Genomic DNA, 18,597 nt, shown 5'->3' on the forward strand with positions numbered 1-18,597 from the left:
TCCACCCATGAATGCGCCACAGGTATAGACAGCTATACCCTATACAGGAGGGATCGAGTGGACAAAAGGGGCGGGGGTGTAGCTGTCTACGTCAAGGAGAGCTATGCATCCCTGCAAGCTGACACTGGCACCCAGGGTGGATGACTAGAGCCCCTCTGGGTTAAAATCTGTGGGGAACACGGCACAGGGGACACAATGGTGGGAGTCTACTATAGACCTCTGACCCAGGATCAAAAGTTTGACCAGGAGTTCCCCAGGGAATTGGCTGAGGCCGCATGCTCCTGCTCCATGGTTGTTATAGGAGAATTCAACTACCCAGACATCTCGTGGGAAGAACACTCGGCCAAATCCGAGCGGTCACAAAGCTTCCTCTCATGCGTGGAAGAGCTCTATCTGACGCAAGAAATTGATGGGTCAATGAGAGGTAAAGCACTGCTCAACCTGGTTCTGGCAATGGTGGATGACCTAATCAGCGACCTAATAATCGAAGGGAAGCCGGGTGACAGTGACCATAAGCTGATCACCTTCCCCATCCACCATAAAACTGGCAAGTCAATCAGCAATACGGAAGTCCTCGACTTCAGGAGAGCTGACATTGACAAGCTCAGGAGGCTCATCAGGGAGGCCCTAAAGGGCCACAACCCAAAAGGAGAGTTCAGAACGAGTGGTTGCTCCTCAAAGGAGTGATCCTGAATGTGCAAGCAAAGCCTACCCCATCTCAGAGGAAAGGCAGCAAAAGGACAGAGCAGCCCCCTTGGCTCTCCAGGGAACTGGCAGACCTCTTGTGTCTAAATAGAAAGACCTACAAAGGATGGAGGATTGGATTCACCTCCAAGGATGAATACTCTGCTCTGGTCCAGACTTGCAGATAGAGAACCAGGAAAGCCAAGGCTGTGACAGAACTCCAATTAGCTACAAGTATCAAGGACAATAAAAAGTCCTTTTTTAGATATGTGGGGAGCTAGAGGAAAAGACGGGCAACATTGGACCCCAGCTACACAAGATGGGAAAACTGACAACTGATGCCCAGGAAAAAGCCAATTTGCTGAATGGGTACTTTGCATCGGTCTTTCACCAGTCCCATGGGACACCCCTGCCCATTATGGGACAGGGAGGCCCAGGTGAGGGAGATTCCTTACCCCTCATCAATGCTGACCTCATGAGAGGCTGGATACCTTCAAGTCAGCTGGCCCTGACAGTTTACACCCCAGGGTACTCAAGAAGCTGGCAAGCATCATAGCCCAGCCCATGGCATGGATCTTTGAGAACTCCTGGCACTCTGGTGAAGTGCCCAAAGATTGAAAGAAGGCCAATGTGGTGCCGATCTTCAAGAAAGGGAGGAAAGTGGATCCAGCAAACTATAGTCCCATCTGTCTGACCTCTATCCCGGGGAAGGTCTTAGAAAAGTTTAGCGAAGATCATTCTTAAATCATTCTTAACAGACTGGCTGATGGCAACATCCTGAGGGATACCCAGCACTGGTTTGTTGCGGGTATGTCTTGCTTGACCAATCTTATTTCCTTCTATGACCAGGTGACCTATCACGTGGACAACAGAGGAGAGATTGATGTCGTATATCTTGACTTTAAAAAAGCCTGTGATCTGGTATCCCATGATCACCTCTTGGCAAAACTGCCTACCTGCAGCCTCAGCCTCACTACAATCTGCTGGCTGGGGAATTGGTTCCTTGGTAGGACCCGGAGGGTGGTGGTTGATGGAAGCCAATCACTGTGGTGCCCTGTGACCAGTGGGGTCCCCCAAGGCACTGTCCTAGCACCTATACTATTTAATATCTTCATTAATGATGTGGACATTGGCATCAGAAGTGGACTGGCTAAGTTTGCCAATGACACCAAACTCTGGGGTAAAGCATCCACACCAGAGGACAGGAGGGCGATCCAGGCTGACCTGGACAGGCTCAGAAAATGAGCAGATGAGAACCTGATGGTGTTTAACACCAAAAAATGCAAGGTTCTCCACCTTGGGAAGAAAAACCTGCAGCATCCTTATAGGCTCGGCAGTGCTACACTGGCTAGCACTTCGGACAAAAGGGACTTGGGGGCCATGATTGATCACAAGATGAACATGAGCCTTCAATGTGATGCTGCTGCTAGTAAAGTGAACACGCTTGCTTCTCAAGCAAATCCCGGGATGTCATTCTCCCCTTGTACTCAGCCTTGGTGAGGCCGCAGCTGGAGTACTGCGTCCAGTTTTGGGCTCCACAATTCAATAAGGATGTGGAAAAGCTTGAGAGGGTGCAGAGGAGAGCCACACACATGCTCTCACCTTCCCTGGAGATCTTCAAGAGGAGACTGGATAGGCACCTGGCTGGGGTTTTATGACCCCTCCCACCCCCAGTGCTCCTTCCTGCCCATGGCAGGGGGTCGGACTTGATGATCTGTCTAGGTCCCTTCTGACTCATTGATTCTGTGATTCTATGAAGCACATAGTCTGACCTTAGCAGCACTAAGCAGTAAACAATCTTCACTTGCATGGTAACTGAGCTTCAGGCTCAGACGAAGATACTTTCTTCAATGACTAAATCTAGAAAACTCTGCTTATTGTGATTTTATTAGAAGCTACATAAGAGAATAAAGATACAGAATATATACTTGACTGCTAGGGATACTATGAGGTATCATAAATTAATGACAATGGCTTAAAAACCCTTGGATACAAGGCACTGGAAATATTCTAAATAGTAACACCAGACCTCTGGGACTATTAACAGTAGACCAGATGGAATTATTTTATTTGTATGTGTTATCTTCTAGGTAACTTAATTGTTTATTCATATTAACCCTCTACTCTCTGTTGGGTTTTGCATTTCATTCTCACTTCACTGTTGTTCCAAACCCCTCAAAGATTACAAAGGTCTGATAGGTTCCCAGTCATGCTATCCCTGATGAAACTGCCTACTGTCCTCCTAACTCTTCCAAGTATCAAGTGCATTCAGTACTGAACCAGAGTCATCTAGTGATTGGCTACACATAACAGTTTTTCATCTGGGAATTTCCAGAGCACTTGAACATGGTAGGAATTAGACTACACCATCCTCATTCTGTGAAGTAGGTGGGTAATTTACCCATTTACAGAAGGAGAAACTGATTTAAAGGTGTAACAGGTTGCAACCATTGGGGTGGCCATGACGCCTCTCGGTGAAACTGTGATTCCTGTCTGGCTGAAAGTCTATGGCCTCTCTCTCTAGTTCACTCACCTGCCATATCTCAATTAAAGAGTGTTCAAGGGAGACTACCAACAGGCCTCAGAGTGAGCCTCAATCCTACTAGTTTCCCCACCGGGGTCTCGTTTCAATCTTCTATCCTAATAGGTCATTCCTGGCTTGACAGTAGGGCACCTGTAGCCTTAAGGGCAAATTGCATGGCTCCTTTTCCTCCCCTACATCATGCTCCAAGCCTCGCGGGTGTTACAGTAATGTTGTTCACTCTATTGGGGCCTTGGCTTCCCCAGCCTTCCTGTTCAATCTCACTAGGCTGGTTTGCCTAGGCACTGTGACAGACCTAGCTTTGAGGTACTAGCCTCAACCTTCATATAGACATTAGGGCTGAAAGGGACCTCGTGAGATCATCGAGTCCAGCCCCCCTGCCACAGGCAGGAAGTCTGCAGGGATCAAATGGTCCCAGCAAGATAAGCATCCAAATGTCTTTTGAATGAGTCCAGAGTAGGTGCTTGCACCACCTCTGGGGTGAGTTTGTTCCAGACCTTGGACACTCAGACTGTAATGAAGTTTTTCCTTATATCAAGTCTGAATTAGCCTTCTAGAGGTTTGTGGCTGTTAGACCTAGTTATCCAGTTGTTCACCAGGGCTCCCCAAAGTTCTCCCAGATCCTGATGCACCCCCATTATATACTTACAGGCAGCCACCAAGTCCTCCCTGAGCCTTCTGTTCACCAAGCTGAAGAGTTCCATGTCCCTCAGTCTCTCCTCGTAAGACTTGCTTTCTTGGCCTTTGATTATATGGGTGGCTCTCCTCTGGACACTTTGAGCTTATCCACATCTCTCCTGAAGTGGGGGCCCCAAAACTGAATGCAGTATTCCAGCTGCAGCCTCACTAAGGCCAAGTAAAGCGGGAGGATGACATCCCTGGTTTTGCTTGAGACGCATTGGTGGATACATGCCAGAGTTTGGTTTGCTTTGCTATCCATGGCATTGCATTGGAGGTTCATGTTCATCTTGCGGTCAATCAAGACCCCCAAGTCTCTTTCAGCCGCAGTGCTAGCAAGCGTAGCACTGGTGAGCCTATAAGTATGATGCTGTTTTTTTCTCCCAACGTGGAGCACCCTGCACTTCTCTATGTTGAATGCCATCAGGTTTTGGTCCGCCCACTTTGCAAGCATGTCCAGGTCGGCCTGCATCCCCAGCCTATCCTCCAGCATGACCACCTTCCCTGTAGCTTAGTGTTGTCCACGAATTTTTCAGTTTCCATTTGTTGCCCAAATCCAGATCATTAACGAAGATATTGAAGAGTACCGGCCCAAACACTGAGCCCTGGGGAACTCCACTGGTCACCTTGCGCCACATTGATTTTTTCCCATCAACTAGTACTCTTTGGATCTGACCCCAGAGCCAGTTCCGCAAGCCATCAGACCATGAGATGGTCAAGGCCACAGTTCTCCAGCTTGGTCATGAGGACATCATGGGGAACCAAGTCAAAATCTTTCTTGAAATCCAGAAAAATGACATCAACCTCATCTCTCTTGTCCAGGCAATGTGTCATCTGGTCATAGAAGGAGATGAGCTTGGTCAGGCAAGACCTTCCAGTAATAAAACCATGTTGGCTGGCATTCAATAAGTTGCCTTCCATTAGCCTGTTGCAGATGGATCCCTTGATAACTTTCTCCAAGATCTTTCCAGGGATGAATGTCAAACTGATAGGTCTATAATTCTTTGGATCTTCCTTCCTCTCTTTCTTGAAGATTGGGACTATGTTGGCTCTTTTCCAGTTTTCTGGTACATCACCCAAACTCCACGAGCTTTCAGATATCTTGTCCATAGGGCATGCTATGATGTCTGCCATCTCTTTTAAGACTCATGAGTACAGTCCCTCCAGGCCCATGGACTTATGGATGTCAAACCTCTCGAGGTGTTCTCTCACTTCATCTACTTGATCTCATGTCATGAGCCCTAGATGCTTTGCTACATGTCTGACAGCATGACCCTCTTTGGCAGGTGGAAAACTGACACAAAGTAATTGTTTAGGAGATTGGCCTTTTCTTGGACATCAGACATCAGCTGCCCATTTGATCTCACAGGGGGCCACATTGCTTTTGGTCCTCCTCCGACTTGCCACATATTTAAAGAACGACGTTTTGTTATCCTTGATTCCAGTGGCTAGCCTGAGTTTGGTTACTGCTTTGACTTCTCTGGACTACTCCCTATAGGTATGGGCTACTGCTGAGTAGTATTCCTTGGTGATGATTCCAGAAGAAACCCAGAAGTTCCCTGTTGAGCCAAGGCGGATTCCCTGCCCTCTGACTGCATTTCCTGTGGGACAGGATGGACTTCCCTTATGCTTTGAGGATTGAGTTCTTTAGGAATAACCATTCCTCATGGACTTCCCTTCCTAGGGGGCCATGATCCCTTAGTGCCTGACTGACCAGTCTCCTGAGTTTGTGAAAGTCAGCCTTTCCAAAGTTGAAGATTTCTGTTTTACTGAGGGATTTGCCCACCCTGTGTTGGACAGAGAAAGTAACCAGTTCATGGTTGGTGTCACCAAGCTTGCTCTCAATCCTCAGATCACTCACTAGATCATCCCTTCTGACCAGAACTAAATCCAGCAGTGCCTCTTCCCTAGCTGGCCCATAGACGTCTTGTATCAGGTTCAGGTCGTCAGTGCAGGTGAGAAAGTTACACAGTCGGCTATACTTGGCACACAAGGTGTCTGGGAGGTTGAAGTCTCCCATGACACTCATACATCAGAAATGTGTGGCCTCAGCCAGCTCCCTATTGAATTTGAGATCCATTTCTTCTTCTTGGTTAGGATGTCTGTAATACACTCCTATGAGTATATCCTCTTCCCCATGCTCCCCACCATATTTTAATACAGTGTCTCAAGATGCCCTCCATGGTTAATGAACTCAGTTTGAAAAGAAGTGTATTGCTCCTTGACATAGTGGACATAGTCTTTCAGGACTTCCGGAAGACTTTCGACACTGTCTCTCACCCTGTTCTCATTAAGAAACTGGGGGACTGTGGTGTTGACACCCACACAGTCAATTGGGTCACCAAGTGGCTGGAGGGCCGCACCCAGAGGGTGGTAGTGGATTGGTCCTTCTCAGCCTGGAAGGACGTGGGCAGTGGGGTCCCCCAGGGCTGGGTCCTTGGGCCCTCACTGTTCAACATCTTCATCAGCGATTTGGACGAGGGGGTAACAAGCACCCTGTTCAAATTTGCTGATGACACTAAAATGTGAGGGGATGTGGGCACACTAGAAGGAAGCATCAGGCTACAATCAGACCTAGACAGGTTACAGGGGTGGGCAGACGAGAACAGGATGGGATTCAACACTGACAAGTGCAAGGTGATACACCTGGAGAGGAAGAACCAGCAGCATATCTACAGGCTGGGGAACTCCCTTCTCATCAGTGCAGAGGCAGAAAAGGATCTTGGAGTCATCACTTATGCCAAGATGAACATGGGCCGGCACTGTGGAAATGCAGTCAGGAAGGCCAACCGCACCTTGTCATGCATCCACAGATGCATCTCGAGCAGGTCCAAAGAGGTGATCCTCCCCCTCTATGAGGCACTGTACTGCGTCCAGTTCTGGGCGCCACACTTCAAGAGGGTTGTGGACAACATGGAGAGGGTCCAGAGGAGGCCACTTGTATGATCAGGGGGCAGCAGGGCAGGCCCTATGAGGAGAGGCTACGGGACCTGAACCTGTTCAGCCTCCACAAGAGAAGGCTGAGGGGGGATCTAGTGGCCTGTTATAAACTAGTCAGGGGGGGATCAGCAGGCATTGGGGGAGTCACTGTTCCCCCGAGCACCGCCAGGAGTGCACAGGCATAACGGTCACAAGCTGGCAGAGGGCAGGTTTAGGCTAGATATCAGGAGGCGCTACTTCACGGTCAGGGTGGCTAGGAGCTGGAACCAACTTCCAAGAGAAGTGGTGCTGGCTCCTACTCTGGGGGTTTTTAAGAGGAGGTTGGATGAACATCTTGCTGGGGTTGCTTGACCCCAGTATTATTTCCTGCCATGGCAGGGAGTCAGACTAGATGATCTGCTCAGGTCCCTTCCGACCCTAGAAACTATGAAACTACTATAAAGAGCTACACCCCCACCCCTCTTCCCAACACAATCTCTCCTGTAGAGGGTATAGCCTTCTATACCTACCAGTCAGTCGTAGAAGGAGTCCTACTAGGTCTCCATTATCCCTATGAGGTCATAATCTTTATCAGTCAGGAGAAGAGCCAGCTCCTCTTGCTTGTTACCCAAGCTCCTGGCATTTGTGTAGAGACAGTTGAGTCTGCCATGGAAAGACCTAGACTTCCTTATGTGGTGGGACATGACCTTTCCTTGGGCTCTCATCAGAGTGGGTTCCCTTGGGCTATTGAAGTTGTTACTACTGTAATTGGCATAACCTGGGCTAGAACTGTTGATTGACTGCCCCCGCTCTTCTGATCTTAATTTAAAGCCATGTCAAGTATGTCAGCCATTCTGGCCAAAAAGAGCTTCTTTCCTTTCCAGGTGAGGTAAAGGGCATCCCTTCCCAACAGTCCACTACCTCTCTCACTGAAGTGTGGTCAAAGAAGCCAAACCCCCTCACAATGGCACCATTGCCAGAGTCCTCTGTTCACTTCACTGATGTACCTATCCCTCTAGGGCCTGTTATCCATGACTGGGAGGATTGAGGAAAAAGCTACCTGAGACCCCAGCCCCTTAAGCGCAGCCCCCAGAGCCCTGTAGTCATGCATGACCCAGCAGGGATTGCTCCAAGCCATGTCATTTGTGCCCACGTGGATGAGTAGTATGGGATGGTGGTCCAAGGGCCAGATGAGTTTGGGGATCCTCTCAATCGCATCACAGACATAAGCCCCAGGGAGGCAGCAAACCTCATGGGCTATGGGGTTGAGGCAACAGATCACACCCTCTGTCCCCCTCAGGAGGGAATTACCCACCACAATTACTCTGCATCTTCTGGGTGCAGTTGCTGGTGGCCCTTTCTTCACATGCTGGATCAGCTGATGTGAGGGGATCAAAACAGTTGTATAGCTCCAGGGGAACAGTCACCCTGGTGCAGTGCCTCCTAGGGCCAGAGACTACCTCTGACCAGACAACCCCTGGCTGGACCTCATGGCAGCTCTTTATTTCCTCCAAGGCATTGTCAGCCATCGGGTGCAGTGCCTAGAAGTAGGTGTCCAGTTCCTGCTCTCCATCTCTAATGGCTCACAGCCATTGCACCGTTGCCGGGAGTTCCCTAATCTGGCACTCCAGGGCTTCCACTGTTGAGCACATCCCCCAAGGGGAGGTGTCAGTGCTCCTAGACCTGGTTGCCTACATCCATGCCAGGCAGCCTCCACAAAAAGCCAGGGGCTCTGTTTGAGTGGAGACTAGGGCCGTGGGTCCCTCCCAGGTGGGGGCAGGGACTGCAGGCTCCGTTTTTGTAGAGGTTGAAACCATGGGCTCTGTTTGGGTGGAGACTCTGGTGGTACCAGAGCAGGGGGGGTTCAGGTGCAGGGGGAGCTTCAGGGTGTGATGCATTCCTCCCACCATGGTCCTCATAGTAGTCTGGGCTATTATGGTGCAGACCCTTTCCTTCAGGCTCCCTGCCTGAAGCCTCGTGGCTCTCCTGCTTGCCCTGCTGCACAAACTCACACACTAACTCACGTACTGGGCCTAGAAGTGTGCTTGTTTGTGCGCTCTGTCCATGAGGCTCCAGTCACATGGCTCCTTGGGGGGCTGGGCCAAGTAGGAGCTGGGGAGGGGTCATGAGCCTCCTAGGCTTTTCTCAGCTGCCCTGCAGCTGTGCTAATTCCTTCCCACCACAGTCTGCACTTACCTTCCGGCTGCCCTGGGGGTTGGGGTCGGGGTCAGAGTCCGCTGGGGTCCTCTTGAGGGTCTGGGGGTCCTGGGGCTCATGGGGGTGCAACAGGATTCTGCCCATGCAGCTTATGCCAGAGCCGGGGACAAACTGTGGTTTCTGCCATTGGCGGGTCCTTTTAAAATCTGCACATGCACAGTAGGGCCCACCGATGGCACCGCACTGCTCTTGAGGCTTGGGGGTCCCTGCCTCACTGGAAAAGGGGGCAAGTGAGTGCCTCCCCTTCCCCTTTCTCACACACTGAGCGGCACTGATCACATAGTTCCCCGTGGGGCTGGGCCAAGCAGGAGCTGGTGGGGGCATGACCTTCCTTGGCTCCTCTCAGCTGCCCTGCAGCTGTTCTCATTCCCTCTTACCATGGGCCCCACCTACCTCCAAGCTGCGCTGGGGATCGGGGTCTGCCAGGGGGCATATGGGGGTCCTAGGGCTCATGGGGGCGTAACAGGCTTCTGCCCCTGCATATCATGCCAGAGCCGGGGACAAACTCTCTGGGTCCCTGGCCTCTGTCTGCCAGGCCCCTGATCCACTAAGGCCGAGCTCTTCTGGCAACAGGCTCTCAGCCCCCTATCTCACTGTGTCCCTTCCAGGCACCACGCTCCTGGCCACTGTCTCAGTGTGCCCTTCTTGGGCACTGGGTCTCTGACCCCTGTCTCAGCGTGCCCCTGTTGCCTTTTATGATAAGGTCACAAAAGCATTGGATGCAGGTATTGCTGTGGATGTGGTCTTTCTGGACTTCAGCAAAGCCTTTGACACCGTCTCCCACCCCATCCTCATTAAGAAATTGGGTGACTGTGGCACTGATGGGTACACAGTCAGTTGGATTGCAGATTGGCTGAAGGATCATACTCAGAGGGTGGTGGTGGATGGGTCATATTCGATCTGGGGAGCAGTGGGCATCAGAGTCCCCCAGAGCTCAGTCCTTGGGCCTGCGCTGTTCAATCTCTTTATCAGCAATTTGGACGACGGGGTGAAAAGCACCCTGTTTAAATTTGCTGATGATACCAAAATTTGGGGTGAGGTGAGCACAGTAGTAGGGAGGGAAAGACTGCAGCAAGACTTGGATAGGTTACAGGGGTGGGCTAGCAAAAACAGGATGCGCTTCAACACTGACAAATGCAGGGTGCTGCACTTAGGCAGCAGTAACCAGCAGCACACTTATAAGATGGGAAACTCCCTTCTTGAGAGCACAGAGGCAGAAAGGGATCTTGGAGTCATTACTGACTCCAGGATGAAAATGGGCCGACAATGCGAGGTCACGGTTGGCAGGGCTAACCACACCTTGTCATGCATCCACAGGTGCATCTCAAGCAGGGCCAAGGAGGTGATTCCCCCCCTGTCTTTGCAACACTGATCAGGCCACAGCTGGAGTACTGCATCCAGTTCTGTGCGCCCCACTTCAGGAGGGATGTGGACAACATTGAGAGGGTCCAGAGGAGGGCCACCCGCATGATCTGGGGACTATAGGGCAGACCCTACAATGAGAGACTGCGGGACCTGAGTCTGTTCAGCCTTCACAAGAGAAGGCTGAGTGGGGACCTGGTGACTGTCTATAAACTCACTAGTGGGGACCAGAAGGGTTTGGGAGAGACCTTGTTTCCCCTAGCGCCCCATGGCATAACAAGGAATAACGGCCACAAGTTGTTGGAGAGTAGGTTTAGATTAGACATCCATTAGAACTACTTCCCAGTTAGGGCGGCTAGGAGCTGGAACCAACTTCCAAGGGAAGTGGTGCTGGCTCCTACCCTGGGGGTCTTTAAGAGGCGGCTTGATGCCTACCTGGCTGGGATCATTTGAGCCCAGTTTTTCCTCCTGCCCTGCAAGGGGGTCAGACTTGAAGATCTATAAGGTCCCTTCTGACCCTACTTCTATGATTCTATGAACTCCTCCATGCCAGAGCCAATAACAGGATCCAGATAATGTCTTCATTTCCCACCTCATATTTTGTCCAATAGTCCCAATGGTTTCTCTATTATCTGCTGTTCTCCAGCCAAATGAAGCCAAACATAGAGGCTAAGTAGAGACAGTCAAAAAGCCTGAGGCTGAATCGATTCAATCTTTACAGGTTAGTCTAAGCTGTGTAGATTGAACTGAGAAGCAAGTGAACAGACACTTTTGACTCCAGAAATGCAGCCACATGCCTGCAGAGGCCCAGGCCAGAAGCCAGAGGGCACTAGAGTACATATCCTGGCTCAGCTGGAGCACACAGCTTGGGCCAAGGCTAGCCCACCCACCCTGTGAGAAGGGGTTCGCAGGGGAGGTGCACAGCATCCTGTGATGCTGGGGAACTGTGAGTTAACTTGAATCTGGGAGGGGACCTGGGACAGAAGTTCAATAAACCAATTGACCTAAATCAGTTAAGTCTGATGGTACATTCATCTAGGTTTAACTTAAACCAGTTTTAGCCATTTTGAAAACAGTTTATGTGCACTGAACTTCCATTGTGTTACACATTTGAACCAGTTTCCAATCACTTATACCAGTTTATGTGTAATTTTTTGTCCCTAGGCAGCATAATCATATATCTCATTTTAATAATTAATTTGGATCCTAATTGCTAATAGCATGAACCAGTTTCCCACTACAAACTGGAGGCTGAAGAAGCTTTCAACTCAAGTCATGGCTGGTCCACATAGAAGGCAGAAATGAAAAATTGCATGAGGTTTGTGTACTGAAGTCTCTAACTCCTCAGGGAGAAGGGCTCCAAAATTCACTTGTAGCAGGAAGCTTGCAAGAGCAATCAGACTAGTGTGTGACTGTGTAAGATAAAGACAGACTGTGAGCAGCTCCAGTCTAAAAGCTACTCTGAGTTGTTTTCAGCTAAATAAACTCTCCTCAGGTACCACATATTTGTCATTTCAACACTGCAACATCCCTGCAGGGTGGATGGGATTTGAAAGATTTATTAAGCCTGGTGATTTATATCTATTCAAAAATTAATCATATTCTCCTGTGAGAAAACAAGCAGTACCAATTAAAAAGAGCTGCAGTCTAGAGAAAGTAGCTATCACAATCAACATGTATCTACAAGTTTTAAAAAACCCCTCTTGTGACAATTTAAGTAGCTTGTCTTGCTGGTAATCTCAGCTGGGCTGAGTTCCCAGCCCACTCCCACTGGTGTCTGTGGGGGTGATGAGCTAAGGATGTAGAAGCAACAGTAACGCAGCGCTCCAGAAGTATTAGCAGAGTAAAGGTAGAGGGGGTGGTTCTCCCTCAAGGGGAAAATATTGGGATTTTAAAATGAACTGGCACTTCCTTGGGGCGAGGAGGGTTGAGGCAGTGAGAGCCCACGTTCAAGGATCCTTCTGGGTAGGGTAGAAAATACAACAGGCTTTCGCAGTATAACCACTTGCTCAGTACAAAGCCAGGTGAGAAAGCTGTTGTAACAATAGCACTGCCAGCTAAGGACAGGCTTTCGAGGGCACCCAATACCGAGCATCACTTTCCTTTTTGAGCCTTTGAGAAATCCGCCCAGTCCATCTATACATTCTGCAGCTGTTTTAAAAAGCACTCGGCTCCAGGCCTGCCCCTAGGAATGTCTTCAAAAACTCACCCTCCATCCTCTGCTCTGAAATCGGCCTGTACATGAATGCACCTTGGGGATCTGGGCTTCTTACCACTTCACCCTAAATTTAATTGCTGGATCAGAAAATAAAGTACCTTGCTCCCCTGTTTGTTGCTAGGGAGCCAAGCAGATGAACAACAGATCAGCTGAGCTACCTTGAAGCTCTTTGATCCCAGGAGATAGGACACAAAATGAGCAGAAAATTGTTCAAGCTCCAACAGTTTTGTCAGGCTCCAGGAAATTTTGAGATGAAGATAAACCCCCATTGCCTGACAAGACTACCAATCCTGTAAATATGCTTGAGCAAGAAACCATCCTTTTCAGAGTGCTTCCCTCCAATCAGACTGGGAAAATAAATCTTGGTGCTGATTTTGTGTTAGAGGAACAATACACAAACCTGGCAGGCTCAGAGAAAGGGACTGGGAGCAAAAATAGCTCTATAGCATAGCTGAGGCCCTTCCTATTCAGAGGCCAAGTAGTACCAAGGTATATAGGCTGCCAGTGCATGGCTGTGCCGCCCAAATTGCTATAGTGTTATTTGCTGTGATCCCAGTTGCTCCAGCCACTGTCATGACTCGTATAAAGCAGTTTATGGTGGACAAGGGACCCACAATATGGGCAGCATCTCTCTTATACCACATCTGGACTGGGGGAATTACCCCATTACAGGCTTTAATAACTCTTATATATTCCTTTTTCCTATATGCACTGTTTCATGTCCAGGCTTTTATGACTCCTATATATTCCTACAGCAATGTAGATTGGAGGGGTCATACTAGAGCCAAAACCACAGAATTGGATTCCAGCAGATGAAACCTTTTCTCCTGTGCACTTTCATCCCACCGGGTCAGAGCTTACTGCATGAATGCACAGCTGCCTTGGGGTCTGGTTTTACATAAGAATCATGGGACAGATTCCTTCAGGAGACAGCTGCCATTCATTTATGAACAACATGGATCAGACTTCAATTTCTAACTCTCCCTTCCTCTTCATGAGAACTTAAACTTTTTCCAGCTGCCTGTTCTGCTGTGACAGTTTAGAAAGGGGAAAGTAAATTCTATGCTGCTGTAAATCTAAAGCAAGTGGATTTACATTATGGTGGCTAAGTTTGGCCCCTTATTTCTAGTCATCACAGTTATACTTTACACTCATCAACACAGCTCAGCTGCTAGCATGAGACTCAGAGGTGTGAAATGCTTACCGAAGAACTGCCTTACTTCTCCAGAACAAATTACGAGGATTCAGAGTAAGGCTCTACATCACTAATGCATGACTATGTCCTTTTAGTCCTTTTAGCCAGGCAGCAACAGAGGAATTAAGTGAAATCTTCTTGAACATTTTGGTCTCATATCAGCTTCATGGTTTTGTTCATCTGTAAAACTTTTTTTGCTCCCTGTCATTTTCTCATAGTGTCTGTTCAAACCTCCTACAGTTTTCCTCTATTACTCATTAATTGCACTCACATATGAAGCCAGTATCCTTCCTGGGGTTGCTTTTGGCAAATAACCCAATCATTGCAGAAGTTTTTCAAGAATCTTCTATAACAGCTGTTTGTTCAGCACTTTGTTCTTTTTTTGTATTTTATTGTTTGTGGTCTTCAAAATTTGCAGTACTTCCCTCAGCCAACTCATTTCTGCACTAAATATATCTTGTATCAACCAGACTTCTGATCTACATAATAGCATCAGTACAACAGTTCCCATGTACACTGAATTTCATTTTTATCTAAATGCCTGTAGTCCTTGCAGCATTTTCCAGTGGCCATATTGACTAGCCTGAGTCTTCTTTTCATGTTGTCCTCACACTTCCCATTCTTCAGTGCCAGCTCTACACATTTTCCCACTTATTCTCATTTTCTATCTCTGAGTTAGATCCTTACCTCTTCTTCCTGCCTCCTGATAGTCTTAATTTTTGTCTTTTTTTATAATGATCTTGAGTCCAACTTTTCTGCTTCCCTCATCTGTTTTGAAAATTACTCTCTCTACTTCTTTAGTCAGTGGTATTAAATAAATACCATACAAAAATCTAAAGATGGCCAATGTCTTCCCATACATCTTGACTCTGACTGCTTTCTCACTCAAGGCTGAAGCTGTTACTGCTTTCATTGCCAAAGTGAACCAATCTCACACCTAGAGGCATCTCAAACTATTCTACTGGTTCTTATAAACTCTCACTCCACATAGGTGATTTCTTGGAGATGTTTTTTAATCAATCTGATCAAAGTTTTGGGGACTGTATACAATCATGCAGACTGTAATCCATCCTCATTCCTAGTTGCATTGTTGCTGAGTTTGGGCAGGCTCAGAGGGCATGGAAGATAGTGGCTTTTAAGTTAGCTTCACTGTCTTACCTCTGATAATAGCTTAGTGCAAAATTAGAGCAGCCTTATGGCTTCTACAACTCACGTTCTACTCCCCCATGAGTGTACCCGATGGAGGGACCTTGTGGTACCTTTACACTTTGCAGAGAGGGGAAATTATTAAGGAGTTGTTTTTGTCTTCTTTACATTGCCAGAGAAATAAAAGAATATTACTGCTCCTAAGCCTTATACAGCTTGTCTTAACCATAGATATAAAAGCACTTTACAAAGGCAGTCAGTCTAAAAACATTGGCCAAGAACAAGGCAAGAGTATTCCTTTCCTCCTGTATGAGCTTACAAGACCCACCCATGCCCAGGGTTAGGTCAAGGCAGCTTGAAAGAATCTGTGAGTTGCAAACAGCTCCTTGACTAACCTCTTCTTTCCTGGGCAAGTAGATCTCTGTATCAGAGAGAAAGTGTCTTGAGTTATTTGCCAATTCCAGACTATAAAAGAAGTCTACATGCAGAGAATAATTTCAGTAAGAGCTGAACCCCCACCTCCACCCTGCATGAACATGTTGCCTGCCGACATGAGAGCCAACATACTAAAACATGTCTTTCTTTTCTAGGCCCTTTGATGTGTAAGATGGTCCCCTTCATTCAGACCACTGCGGTCGTGGCTAGCACGCTTACCATGACATGCATTGCTGTAGAGAGATACCAAGGGATAGTTCATCCGCTGAAGATGAAGAGACAGTACACAAACAAGAGAGCCTACAAAATGTTAGGTACGGCTGGGAAGTGTGAAACAATGTCTATGTAGGGTAACAGGTAATGGAGCCAGGAGTTTTGCGTCTCCACAGTGTTGCCAAAGTCAACTGTTAAAAAAAACAGCTGTAAGCCAACTATTGGCATATTCAGCTGTTAAAAAAAATCATGGGATTAGATAACAGATCTTAAAATTGGGGCTATTTTTATTTGCCTTCTGTTTTCTGACCCCTTCTGAGGATCTTCTTTTGAAGATATTCTCAACAAATCTGAGGGGAAGGCAACTGGCTTTCTTTTTAAGAAGAGCTCAGATTCTCAGGCACTCACTTGACTCTAAGAGCTGGAGCTTTAAGGATAACAATAATGATCATGCAACTCGCAACAAAATCACAAAAGTTGGCAAGATGATCTGTATCGTACCAGTTCTAGTACACCCCACCTGAGAAACAGCCAAATGTTGTCTAGATTTTATGCCCTTTAAAGTCAGAGGGGGCTTCATATCAACTTGGATTAGCATTGGCTTGGGGCATCTCTGGTTTTGTGGCTTCTTCCATTCATTAGCTGCATAAGTCACACAGACCAAAGCTCTTGGTTATTTTGTATATGGTGAATCACCACAGAGCAAGCCTAATGCTTCATCTGGTACAGATCAATTCTCTGTCTCATATGTGTACACACACACACCATGCATACCAATACCTTACACAGGTTTTACAATTAAATCCCTAATAGCTTTTTCAATGCATTCAGTGGGCCCAGTTCTGCTCTCACTTGCATCAAATATACATCGGTGTCATACCGATTTTAGTGGAGCGGTTGCTAATTAGCTACAATTGAATTTAGCCCTGCCTCTGTATGGGTTCTGCAGCATTACAAAGACATTTTCTCAAATCAATGACAAGTCTTATTTTTGAGTCCAAGGCATCATCAGCTAAATCCCTGACTCAGCACTTTCCCCAAGCCTGCCCTTCTCCCCACAAACTGATCTCCACTTACCATTTGATTACTTCCCACTTTTATCCTCATATGGTGGAAAAGCCTGGGCAAAGGAAACTTTATCTATCATGTATCCATATCAATATTTATCATGGCTGATTCATGTAGTCCCTTTCTTGCTGTAATACTAGGAGGAAAAAAGAATAGTTTATTTCATGAAGGCACTGAACTTTGGCTTCATGAACTAGACTAATCAACAGTCCTAAATTTAGCGCAGACTCTTCTGTCTTTGCAGGATGAGTTCAAGTTTTTTGGCACAAAACAGGGAGGACAGAATCTGGGGACAAGCCTGAACACTTGCTGAGAATGACTAACTAGAAGAATGAGGAGCTAGTGTCCTATGGTGAAAGGGGACATGTTACAGAAGGATGCCTCCAGCAGGGATTCTTAGGAGGGAGACAAGCACAGCCCCAATGGAGCGACTAAAGGGAACATACAGAGAATCTCCCAGGACCTTGCTTTGAGTTGTGAAGTACTACTGATTTGGCTCTACTCAAAGTTCAATGTTCGGTCCAATTTCCTCATTCTATTTAAAGGGATAACTTCTGGAGTGGTCTTGAATTGCATTTAATTTCATTCAGGGAAAGTGCAATTGATTAAATATTAGCTTCTTATTCTGCAAAGGATTAATTCATTCTGACAACAAGCAAAGAATTCCCTATAAATAGAGAAAAAGGGCCACACAGATCCTGCTGCATTATGAGTAAGGCAAAGAAAAATAATCCCAAATTGGTTCTAGAATCACAAGTTTTTGGTTATTTTGATCAATCTCATTCTAATTGGTTCCTTTGGCAAAAGCAAACACTAAAAACGCTTGAGATTAATATTAAACTATTTACATTTAAAAAATAACTCTTTCCTTTTTTTCTCTTTCTTTAAAAAAGGATTTGTATGGACCATCGCATTCATTGTTGGCTCACCCATGCTGTATGTTCAGACTCTGGAGGTAAATGCCACTTACCTTATCACAAAAAAAAAATGCCTTGTCAAAAAATGTCATGCCGTGATATTGTTAAAAGCCACGAATCTTTTGTGCCATACTTCAGTGGTTTGAGCCACAGATTCTTTGTCTGAGATCCTGCCACTAGGACTACATCTAACATTTTCATATGATGGGGCAATGGTACATCAGGGAAGACCCAAGTGAACTTTATAGAGTTGGGCACCATTTGCAACAACGCAGTTTAGAGACAAACTTCAGCTGACAAGTAATTACCTAGAGGTGCAGCCAAGCTAGTGCAGCCATGCACTGAATCCCATGTCGCCATTGGTACCCAAGCCAGCTGGTTAGAGCTAGCTAAGGCAGTATCTACCCATGCTGCATTCTCATTGTCTGACTACAGCCCAGCTCCAGCATTCCCAGTGCATGAAAATGCCATCCCAGTACTCAGCACCACTAGCACTGATGTTAAGTAAAAGGCTTCAGTTCTGTTCTCAGGCCATCTTTGCATGTGTGTAACTCTACTCTTTTTAACTTACTCCTGATTTACACCAGCATAAATGAGAAGAGAATCAGATCCACAATGATTGGACCTATTTCCCAGGAAGTGGCACCAAGTAGATAAAGAAGAATGCCCCTGCTGCTGTAAGTCAAGCTGTCAGGGCACACAGCTTGTCTCTAGCACTGCCAGTAACTAGAGGTAATTGGAACCCCTGTGTCCAATTTTTTTTCTTTCCCTCCTCTTCAGTTTGTCAGTATAGGAGAGGGCACTGAGCAACATGTGCTCCACAACCAACAGAAGTCATTTGCTTTATACTGCCTGCACTGTGATCCTGCTGTGTAGGGTATTCAGCACAGTTCAGACAATGGGCCAGATTGACCATGGCCATAAATCAACATAGCTCTATTCATTTGAAGGAGCAACAGCGATCTATACTGCCTGGTAATTGGGCTTCTAAAATCTGTTTTTT

The 18,597-nt window shown here is 47.1% G+C and overlaps 1 protein-coding gene and 1 long non-coding RNA gene across 2 annotated transcripts in view; one reads left to right on the forward strand and one right to left on the reverse strand.

Annotated features, from left to right (window-relative positions):
• LOC149862057 (pyroglutamylated RF-amide peptide receptor-like) overlaps window positions 1-18,597 on the forward strand; it is a 62,871-nt gene that overhangs the window by 32,994 nt on the left and 11,280 nt on the right. The window contains exons 2-3 of the mRNA XM_090053579.1: window positions 15,552-15,710; window positions 17,571-17,632. Coding sequence (XP_089909705.1) covers window positions 15,552-15,710; window positions 17,571-17,632 — 221 coding nt within the window. The remainder of the gene's footprint in view (window positions 1-15,551; window positions 15,711-17,570; window positions 17,633-18,597) is intronic.
• The window catches only part of LOC149862058 (uncharacterized), a 34,081-nt gene that overhangs the window by 13,831 nt on the left and 1,653 nt on the right, over window positions 1-18,597 (reverse strand). The gene's annotated exons all lie outside the window — the stretch shown is intronic.

The sequence above is a fragment of the Crocodylus siamensis genome, chromosome 6 (genome assembly GCF_052110815.1).
Source record: "Crocodylus siamensis isolate JL-2025a chromosome 6, ASM5211081v1, whole genome shotgun sequence".
NCBI lineage: Eukaryota > Metazoa > Chordata > Crocodylia > Crocodylidae > Crocodylus > Crocodylus siamensis.